Source organism: Amblyomma maculatum, chromosome 7, assembly GCF_055883805.1.
Source record: "Amblyomma maculatum isolate TAMU_Amacu chromosome 7, ASM5588380v1, whole genome shotgun sequence".
Taxonomy (NCBI): domain Eukaryota; kingdom Metazoa; phylum Arthropoda; class Arachnida; order Ixodida; family Ixodidae; genus Amblyomma; species Amblyomma maculatum.
Genome location: NC_139350.1, coordinates 5,268,367 through 5,292,519, shown reverse-complemented (window position 1 = coordinate 5,292,519; position 24,153 = coordinate 5,268,367). Strand labels below are relative to the sequence as shown.

Sequence of the window (24,153 nt, the reverse complement as noted above, 5' to 3'; positions counted from 1 at the left end):
TTTAGAACATTCGAGACTCTCTCGCGTCTCGTACAATACAAAAGGGGAGATATCCCCCTCTCTAATTTGCCGCCTCTAAGACGTGGAAGTTGGCCCTTCCGTCAATTAACCGCTTTGGGGTAACAGCTGTTACTGCGAGGACTCGTGGGCAAACAAGATGGCTTTTTTGCGAGCGAGGCACTCACGCAAATGCGATTTCGGTGCGCGATGTAGTTCGTTCTTCCCCTTCGTTTCCCTCTTCTGACCCATTACGCACGTTAAAAGTAGATGAAGGCAGCGTCATGCAAAGCACAGCACGAGGCAGCTTAACACGCGGGATATTGGGCTGCAGCGATGGCACAATGTTCTAAATGTAGCGGCCAGCGAAGCGGATCTCTTCGTACCGCCCCGGACACGAAACCTGCTTACAGCCGTGAAGTGTTTTATTTTAGTTCGCGCTCCGAGGCCTCATCGTACGATAGACAGCTTTTTCTATTTCGAGGCACTTAGAGGTAAGGCAGTAAGAGGGAAGGATCATTCAGCGCTGCCGCACGTAAACGCCATCACTAGCTACCATGGCGCGAGCCCTACGCCTATGCAGTTGGCACCCGCTGGTGTGTTGGTCATGCTGTCTTGTTCGGCCTACTTCCGACTGGCACCTTCAATGGCACCTTACGTGAGCGGGAGCAGGCTAACATCAGCCAGAGTCAGCTATCGTGGCTATATTTGGCCGACAACCAACTCTGGCCAGCGAGATGTCCAGTGTTGGTTGTCAGTCTGCGAATGATGATCCAGGGCAAGTTGCTTAACACCAGGGTTGACCTCAAGCTGAATAACACCACATTCTACTAAGGCAACGTAGCCAACATTTGATGCAGCTACCAACGCGGGACATCGGCCCGTGGCAGACCTTCAAAAACTCTATTGGTGAGGTTAACAGCCGCCCAGGCGCCCGCACACCCAGCAGTCTGCGATCACTTGTGCAGTAAATCAGATAAATATTACCAAGGCACAGCGAGGACGTTGTGGATTTGTGCAAACGCGTCAACGTATCTGCGAAAGAGGAAGATCCGGTTGGTCTTGGAAATAATCGACGTACGCGCCATACTTCTCGCTTCAAGCCCCGCTGTCCTTCGCGACCGCAGGTGAACTCTGCAAAAACTTTGATGAGGTGCGCAAGCAACGTGTTTTGGCGCTCTGGTCGACTGAAACGACGCGAGAAGAACTAACCATGTACTGCGAGCCCTCTTGTCCCCGCGCAGAAGTGAAGAAATTGGCGCATGAGAAAGTCGCCCATCAGCTTTCCCTGATGCCCTGCGCACCGAAGTTACCATCCTTTCTTGTCCTATATGTAAGGCATTGAATCCAGCAGTAAGCCACGGAAGCTCCACCTTTCATTTAATCACCGGCTTCTGTCGCTGTATACAGTTGTAGTTTGCTGAGGCCGGCCTAGCTTGACCTGCTCATCCCGCCCCACGCGTCGCTGAGTTGCGCAGAAGCCGGCATCTCCCTGCTTTGCCGAAGCGCTCCGCATAGAATGTGTATGCTTCAACGGTGGTGCTCTTGCCGCGCACTCCCCTTGCTCGATCGGCGCCCCATCCCCAACTTTACTGCACACTTCGGAGAATCGCCCAATTTCCTTTACCTGTGGAATCCCGGGACAGATGACACGCGACTGCCGATACCTCACGCATATGTTCGTCGCTGCCCAGCTGAGCACTCTTGTTCAGCCGCCTAGTTCCGATTTCTACCGAGTCCGCCACGACATCCTTGCGTTCGTCGGCTTTTCCCTCCGGTTACTCTTTAATCATGTTACCGCTTCATCTCGCCCATTCACTGACGAATCCTACCCAGCCGGGAAGCGAAGGAGTGCAGTTAATGATGCAACAACTTTGAATTTGACCGCACCTCAAAGTCCGCGTGTTTCTCTCGCGAACATTGTAGCCGCCATCTTCGACAGGCGCCACACTTGCGCCTGTCGACTCTGGTGCCGCCGTCAAAACCTCAATTGAGCCCTTTGCTAGGAAACGAATCCTCTTTTTAGGCTATCGCTACGTAGTGGTAAGTCACAATATTCAGCTGACAGTTCTCTGCATCGTCCGAGTGGAGGACCATTCTCGTCCACATCTCGTACCATAATATACCCTCCTCCTTGCAGTTTTCAATGTAGTAAAACCCTAGGAGTTCTGCAACGAGGGAAACAAACTCAACACGGCATAAATGCTTCATATTTCCTGGATGCAGCTAGCGAAGTTTGAAGCTTTTCGAATTGATTAAAAAGAAAACGGCGAGCTAAAGAAGCAGTGAGGAAGTCCAAGTAGAGAACATATATATTGCCACGCGAGAGCACTCTACCGGAGACTGAATCCCGTATTGTCCGGGTGGGTCTGACGAAAGGCTTGTCTTGGTAGAGGAATCAACACGTTCAAGCGATTGGCTGCCTCACTTGCTGAGTCCATGAGGGAAAGTTCTTTAGCGTCAGTCCGGTGGTTACGAAAAAAATTACCGATGCTTACGTTACTTCCTAATGCGAAATTTGAGTGCAGCTCATCAGCTGTTTCAGCTTTTCGACAAATTGAGGCAAATAATTCCAGCAAGTCATCTATGTACAATTACAGACAGCTCTCAGGCAGGCGGTTCACAGTGTAGAATGGCGGCTATGCGTTCCAGCTCGGGCGCTGCACATATCGAGATCCGGCGCCACCGATCCGGCGCTCACGTTCAGCGCACCCCCGTCCGCCGACATCCTGCGTGCCCGTATGCCGTCAGCGCGGACCGGATTTCACCGGAAGTAAGCACTGGCGCGCCTTCCCATCATTTGCGATACGATACGCCGCTCTGTTTACATGCAGCTTGCAATTCGACTCCCCCCCTCGCGATCTGCCCCCTTCTGGCGGATTAATGCGATGCGCTTTCCTGGCGCATTATGCCAGTTTACATGAGTGCGATAAACCAGAAAGTTAATACGATGCGCTCTTGTCGCATTCATATAAGCGCGGCTTGCGTTTTGGCTTGGGATGCACGCACGCCGCGCGGTAACTGACCTGACAGCGCGTGCTCCGGGCTGCGGAGCTGGTTACGAGGGACAACGGAAACGGCGATGCCGACGGCGACGACGACGCGAAACGCAGGAACGGGCGCCAAAAAGCTGCGCTCTAAAATATTCCGCAGCTCAGTGATATGGTCACGTACAGTATGGAAGTACATAAATCTACTTTGCAGAACGTTGGTAACGGGTTCCATTAGTCCGCTGTATAATTCGCTACAATACGCAGGCAAACGATAAAATACGCGCTTGTTCTTGAAGAATATAGGGTGTGGTCTCGTTGCGTAATTGCAACGTTTGATCTTGATTCCGTTGACGCTAGTTCCTCAAGCGCTTCGACTATGGCCACGTTATGATGAGAGAAGATTCTAATTGACTTGCAGTTTGCAGACCATCTTGTTCACACAGCATAGGATTGTTGGGCACTAATTTCTTTCGGAGCACGCTTTCACGGGAAAAGTTCATGGTTTGCGTGATGAACACTAATGTGTTCCGAACTTTGGAGACCTCGTTTAAAACCTAGGTCACGAGGTTCAGTTTATGACTTCCGCAGTGGAAGAATAAGCCTTCTCGTGCTCTTTCTGTATGATTCTGTTCACTCCTGCTTCTTTTCCAGTCACTGTACAGCATCCGTCGTACCCCTGTGCAAAGGTGATTGAAAGTATCATCCCAGCCTCAGTTAAAAAATTACAGATCGCTGCGACGATGAAAGCAGAGTTCAGTTCCTCGAGCTCTACAATTCCAAAAAACTACCTTCGAACGTAAACTTCGTTTCCTGCCTTGTCAATGAATGCCCATAGACACCTGCTCCTTCCCTGAAATATCTTCAGTTTCGTCCGCAGGGATGGAAAAAGCAAACGTTGTGTTAGCTTTGGTTACTATTTGTTCTTTCAGAATGTCACCACAGATTGAAAGGGTCTCGTTCTGTGCGCGGACGGAAGTGCACTTGCCATTGCCAGCAGAAGAAGCGAAGTGTTCCTGAAGACGAGTATCTCTAGTTTCTACCCGAAAATCAAGGAGATCATTGAAAATCCCACAGTCAGACTGCTTCCCATGGACAGGCAAGTCATGTGTTGTGCAAAAAATAATGGCGGAAACTATAAGAAATAGTTGCTCGTGCAGTACTATGCTTAGCTGCTGCAAAATTCAATTAACCCGGTTCCTCATCTCATCTATAAAGTTCTCTGAGGCCGCTATTGCCTTCTGGTGACATTGGGAGTTTACGTGATACCTGCACACCTCGTGCATTTTTTTTTTTTGTATTCGCTGAAAGCGCGCACTGTATGTTGTATACAGTTGCCGAAGTAGTCAGGACAATAATGAAGTTGCTAGTAGTCAAGGGCAGTCAGACGTTCCGCCAGGGAGAAATAAAGAGGTTAAAAATGCTTTAGAAACTATTAAAAGCGGAAATCAGCTGGGAAAGATCAGGTAATAACAGATTTGTCGAAGGACGGGGGGATATCGTGCTAGGAAAACTGGCCACTCTGTACACGCAATGGCTAGTGTCAACGACGGTACCGCAATCATAGAAGAGCGCTAAATTTACCTTTGTAAGAAAGGGGACGCTATAATAAGGACTTTCAAAGCAGACCATTCAGCTTTCTATCCATTATGTAAGAGGTATTTACTAAGGTGATCGCTAATAGAATCAGGGCAACGTTACAAAGACACGTGTAGGCCTGCACCCGGCAATCAGTCGGAAAATGTCATGTGAAAGCCGTAGCAGCGTATGTCGTTTCTCTGTTCGTGTCCTGCTGCTCTCTTTCCTCACTAAATACAAATATTTCTACTTCGGTGCCTTGAGGCTTATTAGCCTGATATGAACGCGCGGCCGTGCCATGACATTTTCCGGTGAATTCGGCTAACTCGCGTCAAAAGACACGCAATTTGACATCAAGCAACGGTTCCTTGCTTGATGTCGCAGGGGTCAAGTGGATGCAGCTAGCACAGAACCGGGTTAAGTGGAGAAATATGGGAGAGGCCTTCGCCCTGCAGTGGGTATAATCAGGCTGATGATGATGATGAACGGTTCCTTGTCTAATGACCTTGTCTGTCACGCGTGAGCCGCAGCAGCGAGCAGCACTCACTGGGTACCGAAGCGCGGAGGAGACAGCGAAGACCATCGGACAGATGCGCTATTGTTTGACGTCGATGGGGCTTATGTCAGAGCGCGGGTTTTTCGAAAGGGCGCCTTTTTTGATGCCAGGGAGCTAAAATTTGCTGAGGCAAAGAGCCGAAGAAACCTGGTTTCCAAATTCTGAAATCTGATATCTTAATTGCTAATGGCCGACTACTAATTCCAGCCAGGTGCCTAAATGTGCCGGGTAAAACGTTATATAATATAATCTCCCAGTCGAAAAAAACTAGAGAAAATTTTCTGATGTTACGACAGAATTTCTGTGCGGTTTTTGACGGGAAACCTGTTGTGACAACAGAACATTCTGTTGTAACATCAGAAATTTCTGTAGTTACAACAGAAAAGTGCTACAGAATTACAGACAACAGAAATATACTACAGAAAAACTACAAAACTACAGAAAAGTACTACAGAACTACAGAAAAATCTGATGGTTACGACAAAACTACAGGACATTTTGTCGTATTTTTGACACAGTTCTGTAGTTTTTTTCGACTGGGCTATAATCAACCTGCTCGCTAGTTAACATTATGACTTTTTTCTAGTGTATGCCAAAACTGCAGAAGCCGTCTTCGTATACCTCATAAAGCCTCTTTTCTAGTGCTGGCTTCCCTGAAACATCTGGTAGTTTTTTAAACCATTTGAGGGAGGCAGCTGACTGAAAATTTAAACCCATAGTTTAATCAAATTTTTATGGCAGTCTATTCAGTATTATTGGCTCGGTGCACCCCATGATTTCACAGGCGAATGCGCGTGGGTCAGACAAGTGGCGCAGGAAGACAGCGTTTGCCTACCTGTTGCACGTGTCAAAATTGAGGGCCCGTTTGGAGTACTGCATACAGAGGCGGCGGTGTCAGTGACTTTGCCAGAGCAGTGCCCTTACCTCTTTTCTAACCGCTCAGAGGACCAACTAAAGAAAAGGGGTTTGAGCTATGGAGATCGTTCCGTAAACGCGCTTACGCGTTCTAAAGCCTGCGAAATCGCAGCGCAGTTAGATCATTCGGATGAAGGTGAAGAGCATGCACTCTGCGAGGGAAATCCTGACTTAGATGCCGCGGCGGTCCCTTTCGAGAATGTGACGCTTTCTGCGCCGCCTAGTGAGTCCAGTGAGGAATTTGAAACCTTTCCTCCTCAATTGGACGGCTTCCCTGAGCTTATGAGGGTGCACCGAGATGCCATAGCGGCTGAACTGGCGAGCGATGACGCTCGAAATTTTGAAGTATCAGGTTAGTGAAGGATTGGCGAGAAAGATCATTGTTCTGAAGAAGCGTGCAACAATAATCTGCAGGCAGTACAAAGACGCTAAAGGCGTTCACTACGACCAGCTAGTAGTGCCATAAATATATCGGACAAGTATCCAAAAGCTGTGTCACGGAAGCGGCTGGTCCGGTCATCTCGGCATCAAGAAAACAAAGGCTCTGGTGTTCAGAGAATTTTATTCGCCATGGTGGTTTAAGGATTTTGAGCGGTTTGAGCAGACGTGTGACGTCAAAGGTTGGGAAAATCACAGGATATACAGAAGGCACCCCTGAAACTGGTGCCACTAATTAGCGAGCCGTTCCGGCGCCTTGTGGTGGATGTTGTCGGTCCAGTACCTGTGACAGCTTCGGGCTATCGCTACATCCTAACGATCACCTGACCAGCGACGAAGTTTTCTGAAGCGATTCTCCTGAAGGAGCTCAACTCGGTGGGAACTGTCGACGGCTATTGCAGGTGTTTTCTAGGGTGGGTTTCCCCGCCAAGCTACAAAGCGACCAAGGCAGCATTTTTACGAGTGCGCTCACTAGCACCTTTCCTAGAGCAATGCGTGATTCGCATACTGCACAGCTCTGTACGACATCCTCAGAGTAACAGCGTAGAGGCATTCGGTGCTCAAAAGAGTCCTCAGGGCGTTGTGCTACGAACATCACAGAGACTGGGAAACGTGTTTGCCGGCTACCATGTTTGGCTGCGCTTCGTACCGCATGAGGCCACCGTGTTTAGCCCAGCTGAACTGCTATATACGGCCGATCCCTCAGGTCATCCCTTCGCATGCTGCACGAATCCTGGGAGGGCCAGGGCGACGACCTCACCGTTCTTTAATATGTACTTCAGCTGCAAGAACGGCTTCAATCATGCAGAGAGCTTGTCGAATATTAACATGAGATCGGTCCAGTAGAAAGCCAAACTCTACTATACGACCATGGCGCGCGGCAGCGTTCGTTTTCGGCAGGAGACAATTGATAATGCTGCTCGCCGCATCCAAAGCAAACAATCTTTATATGCAGTGGAAGGGGCAAGCAGAGGTTGTGGATAAAATTTTGGAAGCCAACTATGCGATAAAGATGCCCGGTAGACGAAAAGAGGTAACACTTTACCACTACAACCTCGTGAAGCCTTATCGACAAACGGAGTCGGTCGTCCAGCTATAGCCCTGAATGCACCCGAAGAGGTAGAGACCGATTTTGTAATTACCGGTAGGGGCACAACCTCTTTCACTGGAGTTCTCGAGAGGATACGTGGTGATTCAGATCTCGGCGAGCCACAAAAGGAGGACCTCCAGCAGCTACTTTTAGACTTCGAGGACATTTTCACGGATACACCGGGAAAAACACCCTTAGTTGAGCATGACATTCAGGTCACATTTAATGAGTCTATTCGCTCCAGACCGTATCACGTCTCGCAGAGGCAGAAAGAAATTCTTAATAACGAGATCAGACGCATGCTTGACCTGGGGGTTATTGTACCGGCGGAAAGCAAATACACCTCCCCCATCATGCTCGTAGAAGTGCCCGGATAAGAGCCACGGCCCTGCATTGACTACCGAAGGTTAAATGCCGTCACGCGAGACCAACTTTACCCTATTCTTAACCTGGAGGAGCGGATGGAAACGGTCAGCAGGGCCCAGTATGTATCGACTCCCGACTTGACCCGTGGCTACTGGCAGGTCGGGTAAGTCGGTACGCGACCTTTATCTCAGTCTTCGGCACTTTTCGACCGCTCGTAATGAGCTTCAGGCTCAAAAACGCGCCGTTTTGCTTCTCGCGGCTGATGGATCGAGTGTTGTCAGGAACGGAAGCATACGCGCTACACTACCTCGTAGACATTGCCATATTTTCCGATAGCTGGGAGGATCCCCTGCGTCACTTGCGTGATATTTTAACCCGGCTGCGAGAGGCAGGGTTGACCGTCCGTTCAGAGAAGTGTCAGCTTGGAAAGGCCGAGGTTGAGTACCTTGGTCACGTTATCGGGAGGGGCTACCGCAGGCCGCTGGAAGCGAAGATCGGTGCCATACGTGATTATCCTAGGCTCGCAACAAAGACCGACATGCGCAACTTTGGCTGGATATTATCAGCACTATATACCGGGATATTCGGAGATGGGGAGTCCGCTCACGGACAGTTTGAGGAAGGACGAACCTATTGAGGTGAACTGGAATGCCAGCAAGGAATAAGCTTTCCTCGCGTTAAAGGAAGCGCTGATCAGCCGCCCCGTGCTGAGGGCTCCTTCCTATGACCTCGCCTTCATTGTTCAGTGCGATGCGAGTGAGAGGGGCATGAGGGCTGTTCTGAGCCAGCACGACGAGATTGGGGAGGAACACCCCGTGTTGTTCGTAAGCAGGAAGCTTACGGCGCGAAAAGAAGCATACAGCGCCTCGGAGCAGAAGTGCGCATGTTTAGTGTGGGCTACGCAAAAGCTTCAGTGCTATTTGGCCGGCTCCCAATTCGTAATTGAGACGGACCACTGTCTGCTGACATGGTTCCGGAACATGTATCCGAAGAACGGCCGTTTGCTGCGCTGGAGTCTCGCCCTACAGGAGCATAATTTTGAAGTGCGCTACCGTAGGAGAAAGGAAAATGGGAATGCTGACGGTCTCAGCCGAGGCTTTTTCCGTTAGGCAAAGTGATACCTTCCAGGCACTCCTCTGCGTGTACCTTTTATGCTCAAAGGGGACTAATTTGCTTGGCCATATTACCTTCAGAATTTGTTTACTTTACCAGCACTTGATCATTTGAGGTTAGTATATGCCTAGTGTAGTTTTATAATGTAGGTTTATCTTTCAATATTCATGTTCTCAGCCGTTGTCCGGAGATCGCGATGGCAGCTGCGATCTTTATTTGTTACCAAAATTTGATCCAAAATTGCAAGGAGTGAATACATCGCCCGCGCAGGTTTGGTCAGCAGCTCTCTCCACCGGACGCCCGTAGAGTGACCAGAAAACGGAGGAAATTCTTGCCGTCTATAGCTTAAGGCTTGTTCTTTGGTTGCCTGGCACAGCTCAGGAGGTGGCAGTGCTCTTGCCTTGCCGGGGTCGGGGTATTGTGCAGACATCATCACTACTGCCCAACTTGAGACCTTTGGCTTGCAGGCCTCTAACTCCTGAATAGAAGAAGGAACCGGAGACCAGCCCAGCTGATTCGGCCTCTTCAGAGGACACCGACGAGGCCCCTTTCGAGGCTTCTACGTGGCGGCGGATCGGACGAGCTGCGGAGACCGCCGCGTTGGATTTTAGGAACGGCGACAACGGATCGAGACGAAGTAGGCGCCTCGGGCCCTCAAAATCAAGAGCTGGGGATCGTCCGGCTGTGAGCGCCCAACATCGGCGACTGCGACGCCCTTGCTCCTGACACCGGCCAGCCGAAGGGAGCAGTTCATCACCCGGCGGCAATGATCATGTTGGGTCCCGCCAACAAGTCTGCGACCGGACAAAGCAGAGGAAACGACCGATTTCCGGTCCCTTCGAGTGTCGACTACCGCTACGGAGAGTGGGCGTGCATTCTTCCCTTTCGTCTTGTGGTGGGCCAAGGGGACAGCTTTCGGCTAGGTTGCCTCGTTGAGTGCCTTTCGCCCATGTCGGGACTGATGAGCCCAGGTGCAAGCACCTGACCTCCTCTACGCGGGCTGACCTCATCTACGCCGTCTAGATGACCACCTCCTAACCCTCCAGCCCGGACTAGTCGGAGGAGCGTGTCAGCGAGTGCGAGCACTGTTGGTGCGAGTGTGTGAGTGTGCGGGAGAGTGAGGTGATGGAAGACACTCCCTCGTAATCTGGCCTGCCTCTCATCGAGGGAACATAGGGAATCAACCCTATATAAACTTGCGACAAGACTGTTTCGTGGGTCGTAAAAAGAAAACTGCTCCTCTAGTCAGTCTCCGACTAACCAAACGCTACCATGTAATTACTGTATATAAAGTTTTCCATCTCATTTCAAAGTCCATTTCCTCCTTGTTCCTGCCCCGACAAATCAACCGGGCATATAACACGCAACCTGGGTCACGACAGTACGTATTTCTCTCATTTCAGGGTGATAGTATAGACCGAACTAGATAGGAAACTGCGCCCTTGCCAACGGGATTATTGTCTTTGCAAGGCAGTTTACAATAGGTAGCGAAGAACTGAAAGTGGTAGGCGAATATCTACACTTAGGACCGGTAGTAACCACAGATCCAGACCGTGAAAGGGAAATAACGAGGAGAATAAGATTTGGATGGAGCGCATTTGGCAAGTACTCGCAGATTATGACTAGCAACTTACCAGTATCGCTGAAGAGGAAAACATTTAACACTTGCACCATATAGGCCGGCAACGTGAACGCTAGCGAAAAGGGTTCTACTTAATCTGAGGACGCCGCAGAGAGCTCCGGAACGAAAAATGGTAGGTACAACATTAAGAGATATGAAGCGTGCAGGGCAGGTCATAAAAATAACTCAAGTAGATGAAATTACAGTGGACATCAGAACAAAGAAATGGCCATGGGCAGGAAATGTAGTGTGAAGAGAGGATAACTGATGGTCGCAAAGGGTAATAAATTCGATTCCAAGGGAAGGATAGCGTAGCAGGGGGCGGCAGGAAGTTAGGTCGGCAAATGAGGTTAATAAGCTCGCAGGGATCATGTGGAGGCAGCTAGCACAGCACCGGGTTAACTGGACGAATATGAGAGAGGCCTTCGCCCTGCAGTGTGTATAGTCCGGCTGATGATGATGATAATGAAAGCGCGCACACTAAAACTACCTTGAGTACCCCGGTGAACATTATGAGCAAACTAACGCAGAAACAACAAATAGCGGCTTTCGCTGTACTAGAGAACGCAAGTCAAGGGGAGTAATCCAGCAGCCATCGGTAGCCAAAAATCCTCTTGTCAAGTGCTACATCAATCATAAAGTCGTGTGTAACATTTGGCGACCATGGGTTAGTAAGAAGGCGCAACTTCAGTTAATCTGGGATGCTGCAGTGTGCTTAAATTCGCCTAGAAAGTCTCCGAAGTCACATCCTGGATCCAGGACAGTTCCTGTCTTGGTGCTGTTACGACCAAGCATCCGCATTTGCGCGCTCTATTGTTCGCCTGTGGGCATGGATAAGTGCTGTGAATATGTGGTGATGGTCCAATGGCTCTAAGTGAGCCTGTTTCCAGGAATCCTGTTTTGTAAGCCTGTTTTGCTTTGTGGACAACCTGCAAATGCCAAATTGACCCTGTCAAGAGAACGTCTGGAAAAACACAAAGAAACGTCCCCCTGCGGGAAAATGCAGGAAGTGCTTTCTTTCTTTTGTTCACCCTTCCAGTCGAGAAGCCCTATCGTCCAGTGAGGAATGCCTACTTTCCAAAGGAGACGACAGAGTGACATGTCCGCTGACGTGCAGGACAAGAAAGGAGCATGACGCATACAGCCATTAAGTGATTTCCCAGGAATGCAGGAAAGATTTGCAATTGTCGAAAACGGACAATGCTGGGAGCGTATGCGGCGCCCACGTGCACTTGAGTTTCGGAGAAGTAAACCCACTTGTCAGAACCAGCCTGTGGTTTCTTTGCTGAAGAATAGAAATGTACCTCCTCTCCTCGCCGTTCCCAAGCTTTTCCCGCCAACAAGTGATCACGCCCAACGAATTAATGCCGGACCAGTCAGTGCTTCAGACCATCAGTGCAGTGATGTGTTCGATTGGATGCCGATATCTGAGGGGCGTGCCCTGGATTTGGTTGGTCAGCATCTTCAGAGAGGGGCTGGACATAGGGGGTTTTAAGGACGCTGCAGAGCACGAAATGTCGCTCTGAGCCCTGGGTAAACGGCTCATCCAGTCGCTTCTCGCTATGAACTCTTAACGCTTGCCATTTTGCTGATGTACCCTTCTTTTTCGTGTAAATAATCTTGTAAATAAGTTTCTCAAAGTGCCATTAAACCTGCTTGTACATATTTCACCAACTTCGAAGATTCAATCCTACTTCAACCCCGAGTCTCTGCACGCTACCAAGTGAAGGCCGGGTCGACGTAGCCCCAGCGTCACGACAGTGCTGTCAATAGAGTCTAGTCCCACGGAGAATCATCATGGCGTACTACGTAACAGGAGCTCACTGCTGGTTGAGTCATTTGACAGCAGTTGATAACGTCAGCTACTCTCCGCTGATGACAGTTTGCATCACTCTTCACCGTTGTCATATGTCACTCTGGAATGTTCAGCTGGGCAGCTGGCTAACCCTTCACGCTGACGCTTGAAGAAGCGTCGGATATCCATCAGCTGGGACCGGCAAAGCTGCTAAGAAGTTCCTCGAGGTTTATATCCCTCCTGTTTTCAGTGTTTCTGTTGTCTTCCCGCGCTTAGCCTCCAGCAAAATCCATGCACCAACTAGCCTGCAAGAATGTTCTGGCAGGCTTATATCCGCACTATGATTGTAGAACAATTAAACGCGCACGTAAAAACACAAAATGGCTATATCTACAAGGAAACCTTATTAGAGACTAAAATACACGCACATCTCGCTCGATCCATCCATCTCGCTCGATCCAGTCAAGCAATCGCACATGTTCCGCTTCCTACCAGCGTCAAATCCTCCTGAATTGAAAGTTTCATTCCAAGCACACAAGGGCGGAACGCGAAACTATAATAACGACAGAGAGGCGAGGGGAGGGGGGTCATATTGTTGCGCCGCCAGTCTCGCACACGTCGTGCGCGTCAACTTTTCTAACCAAGCGCGGATACGTTTCGTGTCTAGCACTCCGCCTTTCGTTGTTCTTACCAACAGTTGTTTCTGCGCCGTTTGGGTGCCAGTGGCCGGAGGGCTGACAAGACGACGCTGTGGGCACGGATGTTTATCATTAGTCTTGTAAGGTATTCGACGACTAACCTCAGGCAGTTGGAGACAGAGGTTGCAGATGGCCGCGGGCGCCATAAAGTAAACAGCCGAACCACCGAACCCGCAGCGAGGAGCGCCGCCAACTGGGCCCCTCATTCCGAGCAGAGCCCGCGCATCGCACATTCTTGCCCATTGTAAAGCGTTGCGGAGCTCTAATTGAAACCTGCGGAGGCCGGAGTGCTCTTCGGCCGAAAACACGTGAAAACGACCGTGTTAATGGGAGGCGGTCAGCAAGCTTTCAACGAATATGGGGGACCTGTGTGTGCTAATCAAGCTGCGTAGTTTATAACGCCAGTGAATGAAAATTGACGGACGCCCATGGTTGCTTCGAAAGTAAAATGATAGGGAAATGATCCCTTGATATCACAGCTGAGAGCAGTAGTTAGTATAGCTTTCGTTGATAAGTTGTTGCAGTTAAAGTAGCTGCAAAACTCTATTAGCCTATAAACAAATCGCTGGGTACAAAAGTTCAGGCTTGCCGTGACTTCTTCAAGCGCAGTGCGCAAAGTGCTCTCGCCCATGGGTAAGTTTTGACAACTGTTTCACTGTTCAACAGCAACTCTCCTTTTCGTTCATTTTTAAACTAGTTGAAAACCTTGCCAATCTCCTTCGCCATGGTGCACTCCACTCCTACTGAAGAAAAAACTGTGTACGCTTGCGTTCGTGTTGAATATTCCGCCCCATTTTTTAGTTTGAGCGGCAAACAACAAGCCCATATTAATGGAGATGTGTAACCTACGTCACCTCTAAACTGCCCAAATTACTCCACTACAGGAGTGTATGCGGGATGACATGTGTCCGTTTTGTAGCCATAAACATTCAACGAGTTTCAACAAATTTACTTCTATACCCATGCGTGCATATTTGTTTTTTTGTTGCCGCGCCTGAGTGCGAGTAATGGGATGTGATAGCTCGAGTACGACATTTAAATCATGGTGGTCACATTCGCGTTAAGTGCAGAGTCAAACAACCGGTGATTCCAGTGATAGCCGGGACACGATTGTATACATTCATGACGCCGAGCAGTTACTGCATAACCCTGATAACCACTGCGATTGCTTAGGCTTGTCTCCAGTCTCCGCAAATGGCAAGACCAATGCAGTATTACCTTCCCAATCACATGTTGAGCATAGCGCAGTGCATAAAAAGGGTCCCACATATGTCAACATCATTGTCTTGGGTCGTATAGAGAAATTTACCCAGAGCAATTTTCATATTGCGAGCACGCTGACAGACCCCAACGCTATCGACACAGCAGGCGTGTGCCCAGCTCATCAGCTTGCCGACATGTGGCCCTTTTACGCTGATTCTTTTATAAATGACTGCATGCCACATGCCACCAGTTTGCACGAATTGGAAGCTTCGTGAAATTTCCAGCGCCACACTCCCATCTGTGATGACGCGTACAGCATTCGCGAAGCAGGAGGTAATATAGAACTTCCCTTAATTTATGCACCTAACATCGACGATGTAATGACCTAACAACACTTGCAAGAACTATATAGAAAGCGAGAATTTGTGGCACCATTTAGACGGTGCTTTACACTCTAAGAAAAAAAGGACTGAAAGGGGTAGTGAGGTTAGTCCTTTTGGGGACCAACTCCTTTGCCACAATCATTAATGCTTTTGGGTACCAACTGCAAGGGGATAAACACTTAGTCTCCAAAGAATGAACTGTAGGAGGAGGAATGGTTGCTCCTTGCAGATGCTCCCGAATATTTGATCCCTGAAAATGATCTTAAGGAGAAAACATGTGGCACGGTTCACCCGGAGAAAGAGGCCTCAGATAAAAAGTAAAAGCTAAAAAGTAACGAAGAATCTCAAGAACATTAAAAAAGCTAAAAAATGAAACAAAAACCAAAACTAGAAGAAAAAAAAAGCGTGTCCACTTCAGGAATGTTCAGGATGTCTATGCGCACTATTTTGTGCACTGAAATCAGTGTAACATGTGGAGTTTGACATCGCTGGCAAATTTAACAGCGCCGGCTCTTCGGTGATGCTCTGCTACCGTGGGCGTAAGTTTCGCTGAACACGGAATTGGAGCAAAAACCTTCAAGGAAAAAAGTGCGACCAAGCTTCAATATCGGCAAGCGCAGCAGCGATGACACTATTTTGCTGGTAACTAAATCTTATTTGTGTGTAAACATTTCGGGAAGCGTTGCGATGACCGACGGCTCGGCTGGTTTATACGCTGAGCAAGGAGGAGCGCAAAAGCTTGAGAAACACGCAAACTATTGTGCATTAGAAGCGCTTTATGTTGTTTTTTTCGCTAATGAGCCCATCGCTCGGTAAACTACTCTCTTCCTCATTTTATTTATTTTTTTCTTTCTGCTATTTAAACTGGGCCGTGGTGCAGGCTACGCCCGCTAACGCATAGGCCCTGTTTGGAGCCTGCGATTGAGCCCGCATTGAACAATTTAGCAGCAAGCATTGCGTTAGAGTGCCCTCAAGATCAGCTGTGAAGTTTGTTATGCGTGGTAGCCCACACTATTCAATTCCAGTTTTAGTTGTACGTTAATCGTCAGTGTGTAATAAGATATCAGAGGCGCGGCGTTCATGATCTCTCTCGAAACGCTCGAAACGATCTATCGAAATATGGAAGCTCTAGAAAAAAGATACTGCCTTTGTTTTCTTACAGGTGCGCAGCGACATCGTAGAAAAAAAGTGCTTACTTGAGTCATATTTTTCATATGCGCAAAAGTTCTCGCCTCCCCGTTTCCGGACTTCCGACTATTTCCAAAGCGATACTGGGACAAGTGCGGCCCCAGCACACATACAGCCCTTCTCCCTGTGCATCCCGGGTGCCAGCGACACACCCAGCGTCAAAAAGCTCATTACAGCGTGTAATATGCAATTCCAGCAACACAGTATATATGCACGTTTTGTCCATCGAGCCAGAAACACATCATCTGCACCTGAGACGTACAAACAGAGAGGCAGAAAGGGAGGCCAAGGATCAAGTGAACAGTTCGTCTTCCCGTTCCTACTCTTTTTAGTTTTTTTCAAGCCAGAACTAAACATTAATCCTCCAAATTTGCACACGGCACGCTTCTCGCCGCAGTTGCTACTTTCGCGGAGTAACGGCCCGATTTGAGGACCAAAGTGGAAGTTACTCCCAATTTCAGCCGGTTTTTTTCTTAGAGTGTACGCGCTTTGCAGGCTCTAGAGGACATTTGTTTGTCTGCAGAAAAGTTAGAAATATCGCAGGTTAAGAAATACGATAACCTGAGGTACTTGCGGTAGCTTTCGTGCTGCCTCTGAGAGGCGCTTCGAATTTATAGGCACCACGATGTAGCTGATGCATGCAGCTAATGAAGCAGAGTGCGCGAAAACAGTTGCTACTTGCAAGTGACCGGGCCGTGTAGAGTGTTGATTGAGGTTTAGGCCTCCGTGAACGATACTCTCCGTGAAGCAGGACGCGCAGAAACATTTGCTCCTTGCAAAGAGCAGTATTCCTGCTTCGCCACAGTGGTTTAGTACGCTCGACGGTTGACATCAAGGACTCGGGATCGATCCTGACCGCACATTTTTATTTCAGCATGCGCGGAAGCGGATGCGTCGCCTCGAAGCTTCAATCAATTAACGCATACACGCGATGTAGTGTTTAAAATGGATAAAGCAGATCGTAGCCAAGCCTCAAGCGCATCCCACGTTCACCTCGTAGCATGGCTTCGCAGCACTAGTGATAACAATAGCAGTGGCGCAAGCCCACATGACCGGGTGGCACGCCATGCGATTATTGATCGAACAGGGCTGCGAGAAGAAGCGCCAATTTAGAGCCGCCGAGCGCAGTTTGATCTACTTATTGACTCGAGAAATTGGGAAGATAACTGGTTGGGGGATAACTGGAAGAAATTGGGAGATAACTGGAAGGGCTGGTTATGACATGCTGATCATGTAAGCGAACAGTCAGCGACATCAAAGAAATTGGAAAGGAATGAATATTTTTATTTTTATTCATTTTTGGTGTTGATGAGCAACAATTGTTTATATATTTTATGGCTGAAAATCTACAAGAAACTGCAAGAAAGGCTACCGCATTCCACCGGTGGGATCCGCACTGTTGTGCCGGTGGGGTAGCCCACCGTAGCCCACCGTCAACAGGGTTGTGCCAAAAAGTTGGTTGCGTAGCGCTGGTCACCCGTTTCGTGAACGAGGGCTGTCCACTCCCTGGGCAGTAGCGATGAATCCGAGTCGGCGCTGGTGAGATGAAGAAAAGGCTTTATACACTATTTACAGGCAAATACACAACGAGATCGGCTCTGGGGCCGAAAGCTAACATAGCCATACGCGACTGTTCTCGCGCTGCGACGGCCGGGGAGATTCCGCCGCGTCCGCACTGTCAGGGGGCGAACTGCTCCCGATGGACGCTAGTGACGAACTTACACTCGGAGTCTCGAACGGAAGCACTTGAGTCTCCGTAACCGAGAAACCGATGACGCTCAAATGATCCAATCCGATGGCAGCACTTTCGCAGGGCCAATGGGAGAGCTTGCTGCGCTCTTGCTTCAAATACGCCGCGGGGCGAGAAAGGGTCCACCGCTAGAGCCACGGCGCCGTACTGTCTGGACGCTCAGCTCATGTTGAAACACGTCGCTTCTCTCCCTTTGGCACGGCTCGCCTCCAGTGCATTGATTGTTTTGCAGAGAAGTATCCAGATTTTATGAAGGAGGCGTTCGCCGAAGAAGTTCGGCGTCCGGCTGAATTTCTGGGCGGCTTTGGCCGCGCACAACAGCACCCATGATCTTCGAAATTCTCCCCCATGCACTGCCAACTGAGATCCATCGGCGGATACTCAGTCTTCTTTCGCATCGGTATTTATACAGTGTTCTGCAATTTTATTGGAACCTTCTTGGCAAATTTCCCACGGTCGAGGCGAGAAATTTTCCAAGAAGGTTCCGATAAAGTTGCAAAACACTATACATACATACATACATACATACATACATACATACATACATACATACATACATACATACATACATACATACATACATACATACATACATACATACATACATACATACATACATACATACATACATACATACATACATACATACATACATACATGCATGCATGCATGCATGCATACATACATACATACATACATACATACATACATACATACATACATACATACATACATACATACATACATACATACATACATACATACATACATACATACATACATGCATACATACATACATACATACATACACGCATACACGCATACATACATACATACATACATACATACATACATACATACATACATACATACATACATACATACATACATACATACATACATACATACATACATACATACATACATACATACATACATACATACATACATACATACACACATGCATAGATACATACATACATACATACATAATCTTATTACCATTTATAAATACAGCGTACATTTATGTTGCGTGTAACCTCTCCTTGAGAATGTTCATTAGCGCTATCCTCCTCATAACAGCAGACGTGATACGTCCTGTGCTACCTGGAGTGTCAAGTCAGGTTGCGCGAACGGGAAGCGGCCACCATCAAGTGGTGCGTCGCCTCTGACGAAGAACCTTGTAGCCCAAAGCGTAGTCCTGGACTTAACGACCAGGATGCCCTTTGCCCCGGACGCAGCGAGATGCCATGCGGGACTAGCCGAGGGTGGGCTGTTCCCACATGACCTCAGGATCGCGTAGCGTCGCAAATCGCGAACTTCTGCATGTTACAGATGCCCTGCATTGCTCCGATTATCCTACATAACATTTCTCAGGTGTTCCATAACTTACGATGATTATCCCTAACGAACAGTCAGTTCATGAAACATACTTGTTCCACAGTATATCTTATAAAAGCTGAGGCTGCAAAAAGTGTGAACAACATTATCATGCCTATGTGCTGTCACATATAAGATGTTTTACACAACTTAAGGCAAGACTTCCGTAATCGACGCTGGTGCATTCAACCCCATATTGTTTGGCAATGTATGACTGTCTTCATGTTTTTTTTTTCCAATTCTATTCAATTATGAAATCACTAATTAATATTTTTTTTCCTTCACTTTCGGCTCTAGCGCATTTATGTGATGGTTTGAAACAGACATTGATCCTAAGGACGGTGCAAATGAGACAGACAAAAAGAAGGAGTTAGCATGAAAACAACAGAAGCAATGTTTTAATGAGCCTTCTTTCCCTCTGTCTCCTCTGCGCGCTCCCTAAAATCAATTTCAACTACGAACTCAAGTAACCCGAACCAGAGTACAGCTTGAGCACAATGTGGAAAAGCTTATCTTTTCCTGTTAGTTTTTTCTGCAGGGGACACCTTCTCACGTAAGTAAAGAAAGCAAGCTCAACTTGAAAAATAAAGGCGACTGCGTTCACGCGGCATCATATTGTATCGCTGCCGACCATGTTTGGAATGAACGAAACGCTCTCGCTGACTGCGCCTAAAGGAACGGCTACCGCTCTCTTCTGCGGACTGCACTACGATCTCGCGACTTCCCGCTTTTGCTACACTATTGTATGGCAATAGCTTCGGCAGTTTTGTATGCACTGATATATTATTGTCTGTTTCTTAGCTGTAGGAGCGATTCATTTATGTAACGGCGTTTTCCCATTGTTACTTCAACTCCTCAACTATTCAGCTTCAACTCACCTCACTGAAATGCCTGCATTACCGTGACGTAAAAATCGAATAAAAAGTGAGCAAACAAAGGTAATTTCGCAAGAGTGTCATATGCAAAAACGTTAAAAAAAAAAAGCTTGCAGCGCAGATGATAAAGTACACTGAACCTGATGAACATGCCAGAAGAGAACTGCGAAGCTGCGGCGCCAAGCCGCAAGTAGCCACACCCTTTCGAAGCAATTAGAAAAGACAGCATGTTGAGTGAACGAATCGCGTACATTTGTGGCACTAACGAAAAACAGCGGTTATATAGGCAGCAAATTTCAAACTTTACCCGTCCGCGGCTCTTGATGCGCGTAATGCAGGCTGCCATAGCCATGACGCCGCTCTGTACTGTCCCTCGAAAGAATCCCCTGCATCCTTGCGCAAAATACGTGGCGCTCCTTTTGTAACGCAACTCGCCGAGCTGGGTCTTTTCCTATCGTTCCTTTCTTCACGTATCAGACAGTAGTGCGCAATATGGCGGTTTCGAGAAAGGACTAGAAGAGCAATAACAATAATTCTCTAAAGTATACACCGTCAAACTGAAACAAAAAACTTCTTAGGCGCTCGATCTAATTCTTCACTGCTACACTACCGCATGTGTTTAAAGACAGACGCCTGCTATGATATGCGCAATTCGTTTCTTCCTTACTTATTTTTTGCGCAAACGTTCCTCCTCAGCAGTTTTTTTCGCATTGCTCGGTTTGTTAGGCGGCCAACAACCGACGCACTTGTCGCACTCACCGTTTGCTGCGGAACCTAGGGCCTCTGTCCGTAACGTTGAAACCGACTCCCAGCCTGGCCTGCCGGCTTCTCCGTCGGTACGCCTCCCGCGACATGGCGATGTCGCCCATCACCAGCTCTGCAATAGAAAGGCAAAAGCGACAAGCAAAAATTATTTCTGCAACGCGGCAAGTACCCGACTCCCTGCTTACGCGGAAACTGAGCTTTTTTTTTTATTTGTTTTTTTTTTTCACCTGCCCTGTGTGTGCAGACTTTTGAAATAGCAAACATGCACACATAAGAAACGTTTTCACATACAATCTTGCAGTTGATATTCGCGGTCAATCTACTGCGCTCAATTTCTTTATATATATATATATAAAGAAATTGAGCGCAGTAGATTGATATATATATATATATATATATATATATATATATATATATATGTGTGTGTGTGTGTGTGTGTGTGTGTGTGTGTGTGTGCGCGTGTGCGCGTGTGCGCGTGTGCGCGTGTGCGCGTGTGCGCGTGTGCGCGTGTGCGCGTGTGCGCGTGTGCGCGTGTGCGCGTGTGCGCGTGTGCGCGTGCGCGCGTGCGCGCGTGCGTGCGTGCGTGCGTGTGTGTGTGTGTGTGTGTGTGTGTGTGTGTGTGTGTGTGTGTGTGTGTGTGTGTGTGTGTGTGTGTGTGTGTGTGTGTGTGTGTGTGTGTGTGTGTGTGTGTGTGTGTGTGTGTGTGTGTGTGTGTGTGTGTGTGTGTGTGTGTGTGTGTGTGTGTGTGTGTGTGTGTGTGTGTGTGTGTGTGTGTGTGTGTGTGTGTGTGTGTGTGTGTGTGTGTGTGTGTGTGTGTGTGTGTGTGTGTGTGTGTGTGTGTGTGTGTGTGTGTGTGTGTGTGTGTGTGTGTGTGTGTGTGTGTGTGTGTGTGTGTGTGTGTGTGTGTGTGTGTGTGTGTGTGTGTGTGTGTGTGTGTGTGTGTGTGTGTGTGTGTGTGTGTGTGTGTGTGTGTGTGTGTGTGTGTGTGTGTGTGTGTGTGTGTGTGTGTGTGTGTGTGTGTGTGTGTGTGTGTGTGTGTGTGTGTGTGTGTGTGTGTGTGTGTGTGTGTGTGTGTGTGTGTGTGTGTGTGTGTGCACAGCCGCTGACCTGTTCTTAACTCGGGCGTTTTCTACGTGGTGTCGTGACAAGGATTTGCGACACTGGAATGCATACTCCGATATGAGACGCGCTGCGAACTAGTGAACGCGAACAGGGGCTAGTACGTCGCTAACATTTCTAATTTCTCACAAACCGTTCAGCTTGTATGACGCTATTGTAGTTTTCGTTGCTTGGCTGCATACAACGTTGGTCCAATAACAGCCTTGATTTGAAAGCTTCTTATTCATTGCTTTCATCTGAAGAAGCCAAGGCCGAGCGGAACCTGCCTGACTTGCTTTGTAGTCAATGTTATACTGCCATTCTGAATCCGTATCACCTGAGAGGTATTCGCTGTCCCAGAACTGAACAATTGTTCTTCCATACGCTCACCAAATCATTCACAAACCATGATTTCGTGCCATTCATTCAGCAACGCTACGTGAACGAAAGGAGCTTTCCATCACCGACAGGCTCGACACTTCCCAGGACGGCCACTTTGACAGGGGTATATACCACATGTGAAGAAGATTTATTTTCTAAAAAAGAGCCGAATCCAATTAAAGAACCCCTCCTCCCTCCCCCCCCCCCCCTCCAAAAAAAACGCGAAAATTTGTTATCAGCATTAGCCGGTGTACTGTGGAAGGTGTTATATGATATGGTTACTTGTAAATTGAATTTGGAGCACATGTGGCGCCAGCATCGGCTTTTAAAGACTGGCTTTTTGCTCTTTTAGATGGGAAAACTTTAAATTCCCCTAGTTTTAGTCTAAAATCTATACTGCAGTAATAATTCAAGCTTTCCCGATGAAAACGGTTAAAAATTATTATCGAGTGCACTGAGTTAGCCGAACGAAAAACAATAAGAACATTCATTTTGCATAATAGGGGCACTGCGGTGCCTCACCTACACACGCAAGTAAATGTGAACGATAGGCTGCTGTCATAAGCGGTGTAGTGGCAGTATTCTCTTTTTTCCCTTCCCGTTTCGGCAGCGAGAAATCAAACTAGCTGGAACACACGGCATCTAGAATTTATTGTTAGTGAGTCAATTATATGGAGTTTCATGGCGCAAAAGCAACTTCACTTTACCAACCTAAATGTATCCCCAGTATGCGAAGTGCTAGACGCATGCTGAACACGAAACGACAGGATTACGACCGCTAGTCCTCCATTTCCTGCCTTCCATGAGGCACCATGCGTTAAGCCACATTTATCAATCAGCTGCAAGGGTGACAAGGGCGACAAGGCAAGGTGACAAGGAAGTCCGAAGTGTAAACTGACGAATAAATTAAGCCATATGTTAAAGAGTATGAATTCCCACCAGTGCAAAATTTCCAGCACGGTGACTGAGAGCAGCATTCCACTCACATGAGCTTCCCTGGACTGACGCGTAAGCGAATACGTTTACGACCCACGCCTGAAGGGCAGGCAATTCTGGAAACATGCTTCCTTCTATAGATTTGATTCGAGCATTGTCAGAATGCTGCGCGGTGTTTGCATTCCTCAGAAGGAGCTAACAGAGACCGGGTCTTATCCCCATTTTCGGCGAAGGCAATGGAGACACCGCCGGATCAGCGCTCTCTCAGGACGAGGTGCTGAGCGTGCCTTGGCGCGCAAGTGCAGAAACGAGCCAGCGTATTTCGATTCAAATTGAGGCTGATGAAAGCAGTGCGAGCTTTCCTGATGCCATTAGGTATTCGGCTATTCGAGTATTGAGTGGGAATTCAAAACGCGTATCAGTAAATTCTTTCTTTAAACGACTAGTCTTTAACCAGGCCACCTATAACCGAATAGAACACTGTTGTGGTCCAAGTTGAAGCAACGCTATCACCGCTAAACAAGCGTTGCAACAACGAGCCCTATCATCGTAGTGACAGTGCGTATGCGCTGTCATGACACTTTCAGTTCGGCGTACGCAGTGTCTACCAACCTGGGGTTTTTAACGTTATTTAATTGACATCGCACAGTACATGGACATTTCGCCTCTTTTGAAGTGCGATCGCCATGATAACATCCCACTTGATCGGAATCAGCAACCGCGCGCGCGCTAAGTCCACTGAACCCTCGCTGCGGACAACACTGATGGTGGTCAAAGCGCGCCTTTGGCCTATGCAAAGTCAAACATTCATTTCTCAAGTAATTCACCACCATTGATATCATTAACTGGTCTGCTAAGTATTTGCTACATTAAACCTCAGAGACTGTACTCGACTGCTTCACGTGGCATTCCACATGCAATCGTCATAAATTGTTTTATTTGTCTCGAGGAATGTGCCAGTTAGGTAAGCCGTCTTGCTTGCGCTACCACTGGCTTCGTATGGAAAGCGCGTATTGCCTATTGATTCTTGTCATCAG

At 48.1% G+C, this 24,153-nt stretch overlaps 1 protein-coding gene across 1 annotated transcript in view; it reads right to left on the bottom strand.

Moving 5' to 3' along the window:
* The window catches only part of LOC146182644 (protein tolkin-like), an 803,125-nt gene that overhangs the window by 384,195 nt on the left and 394,777 nt on the right, over nt 1-24,153 (bottom strand). Inside the window, exon 2 of the mRNA XM_084608884.1 lies at nt 20,696-20,813. Coding sequence (XP_084465010.1) covers nt 20,696-20,813 — 118 coding nt within the window. The remainder of the gene's footprint in view (nt 1-20,695; nt 20,814-24,153) is intronic.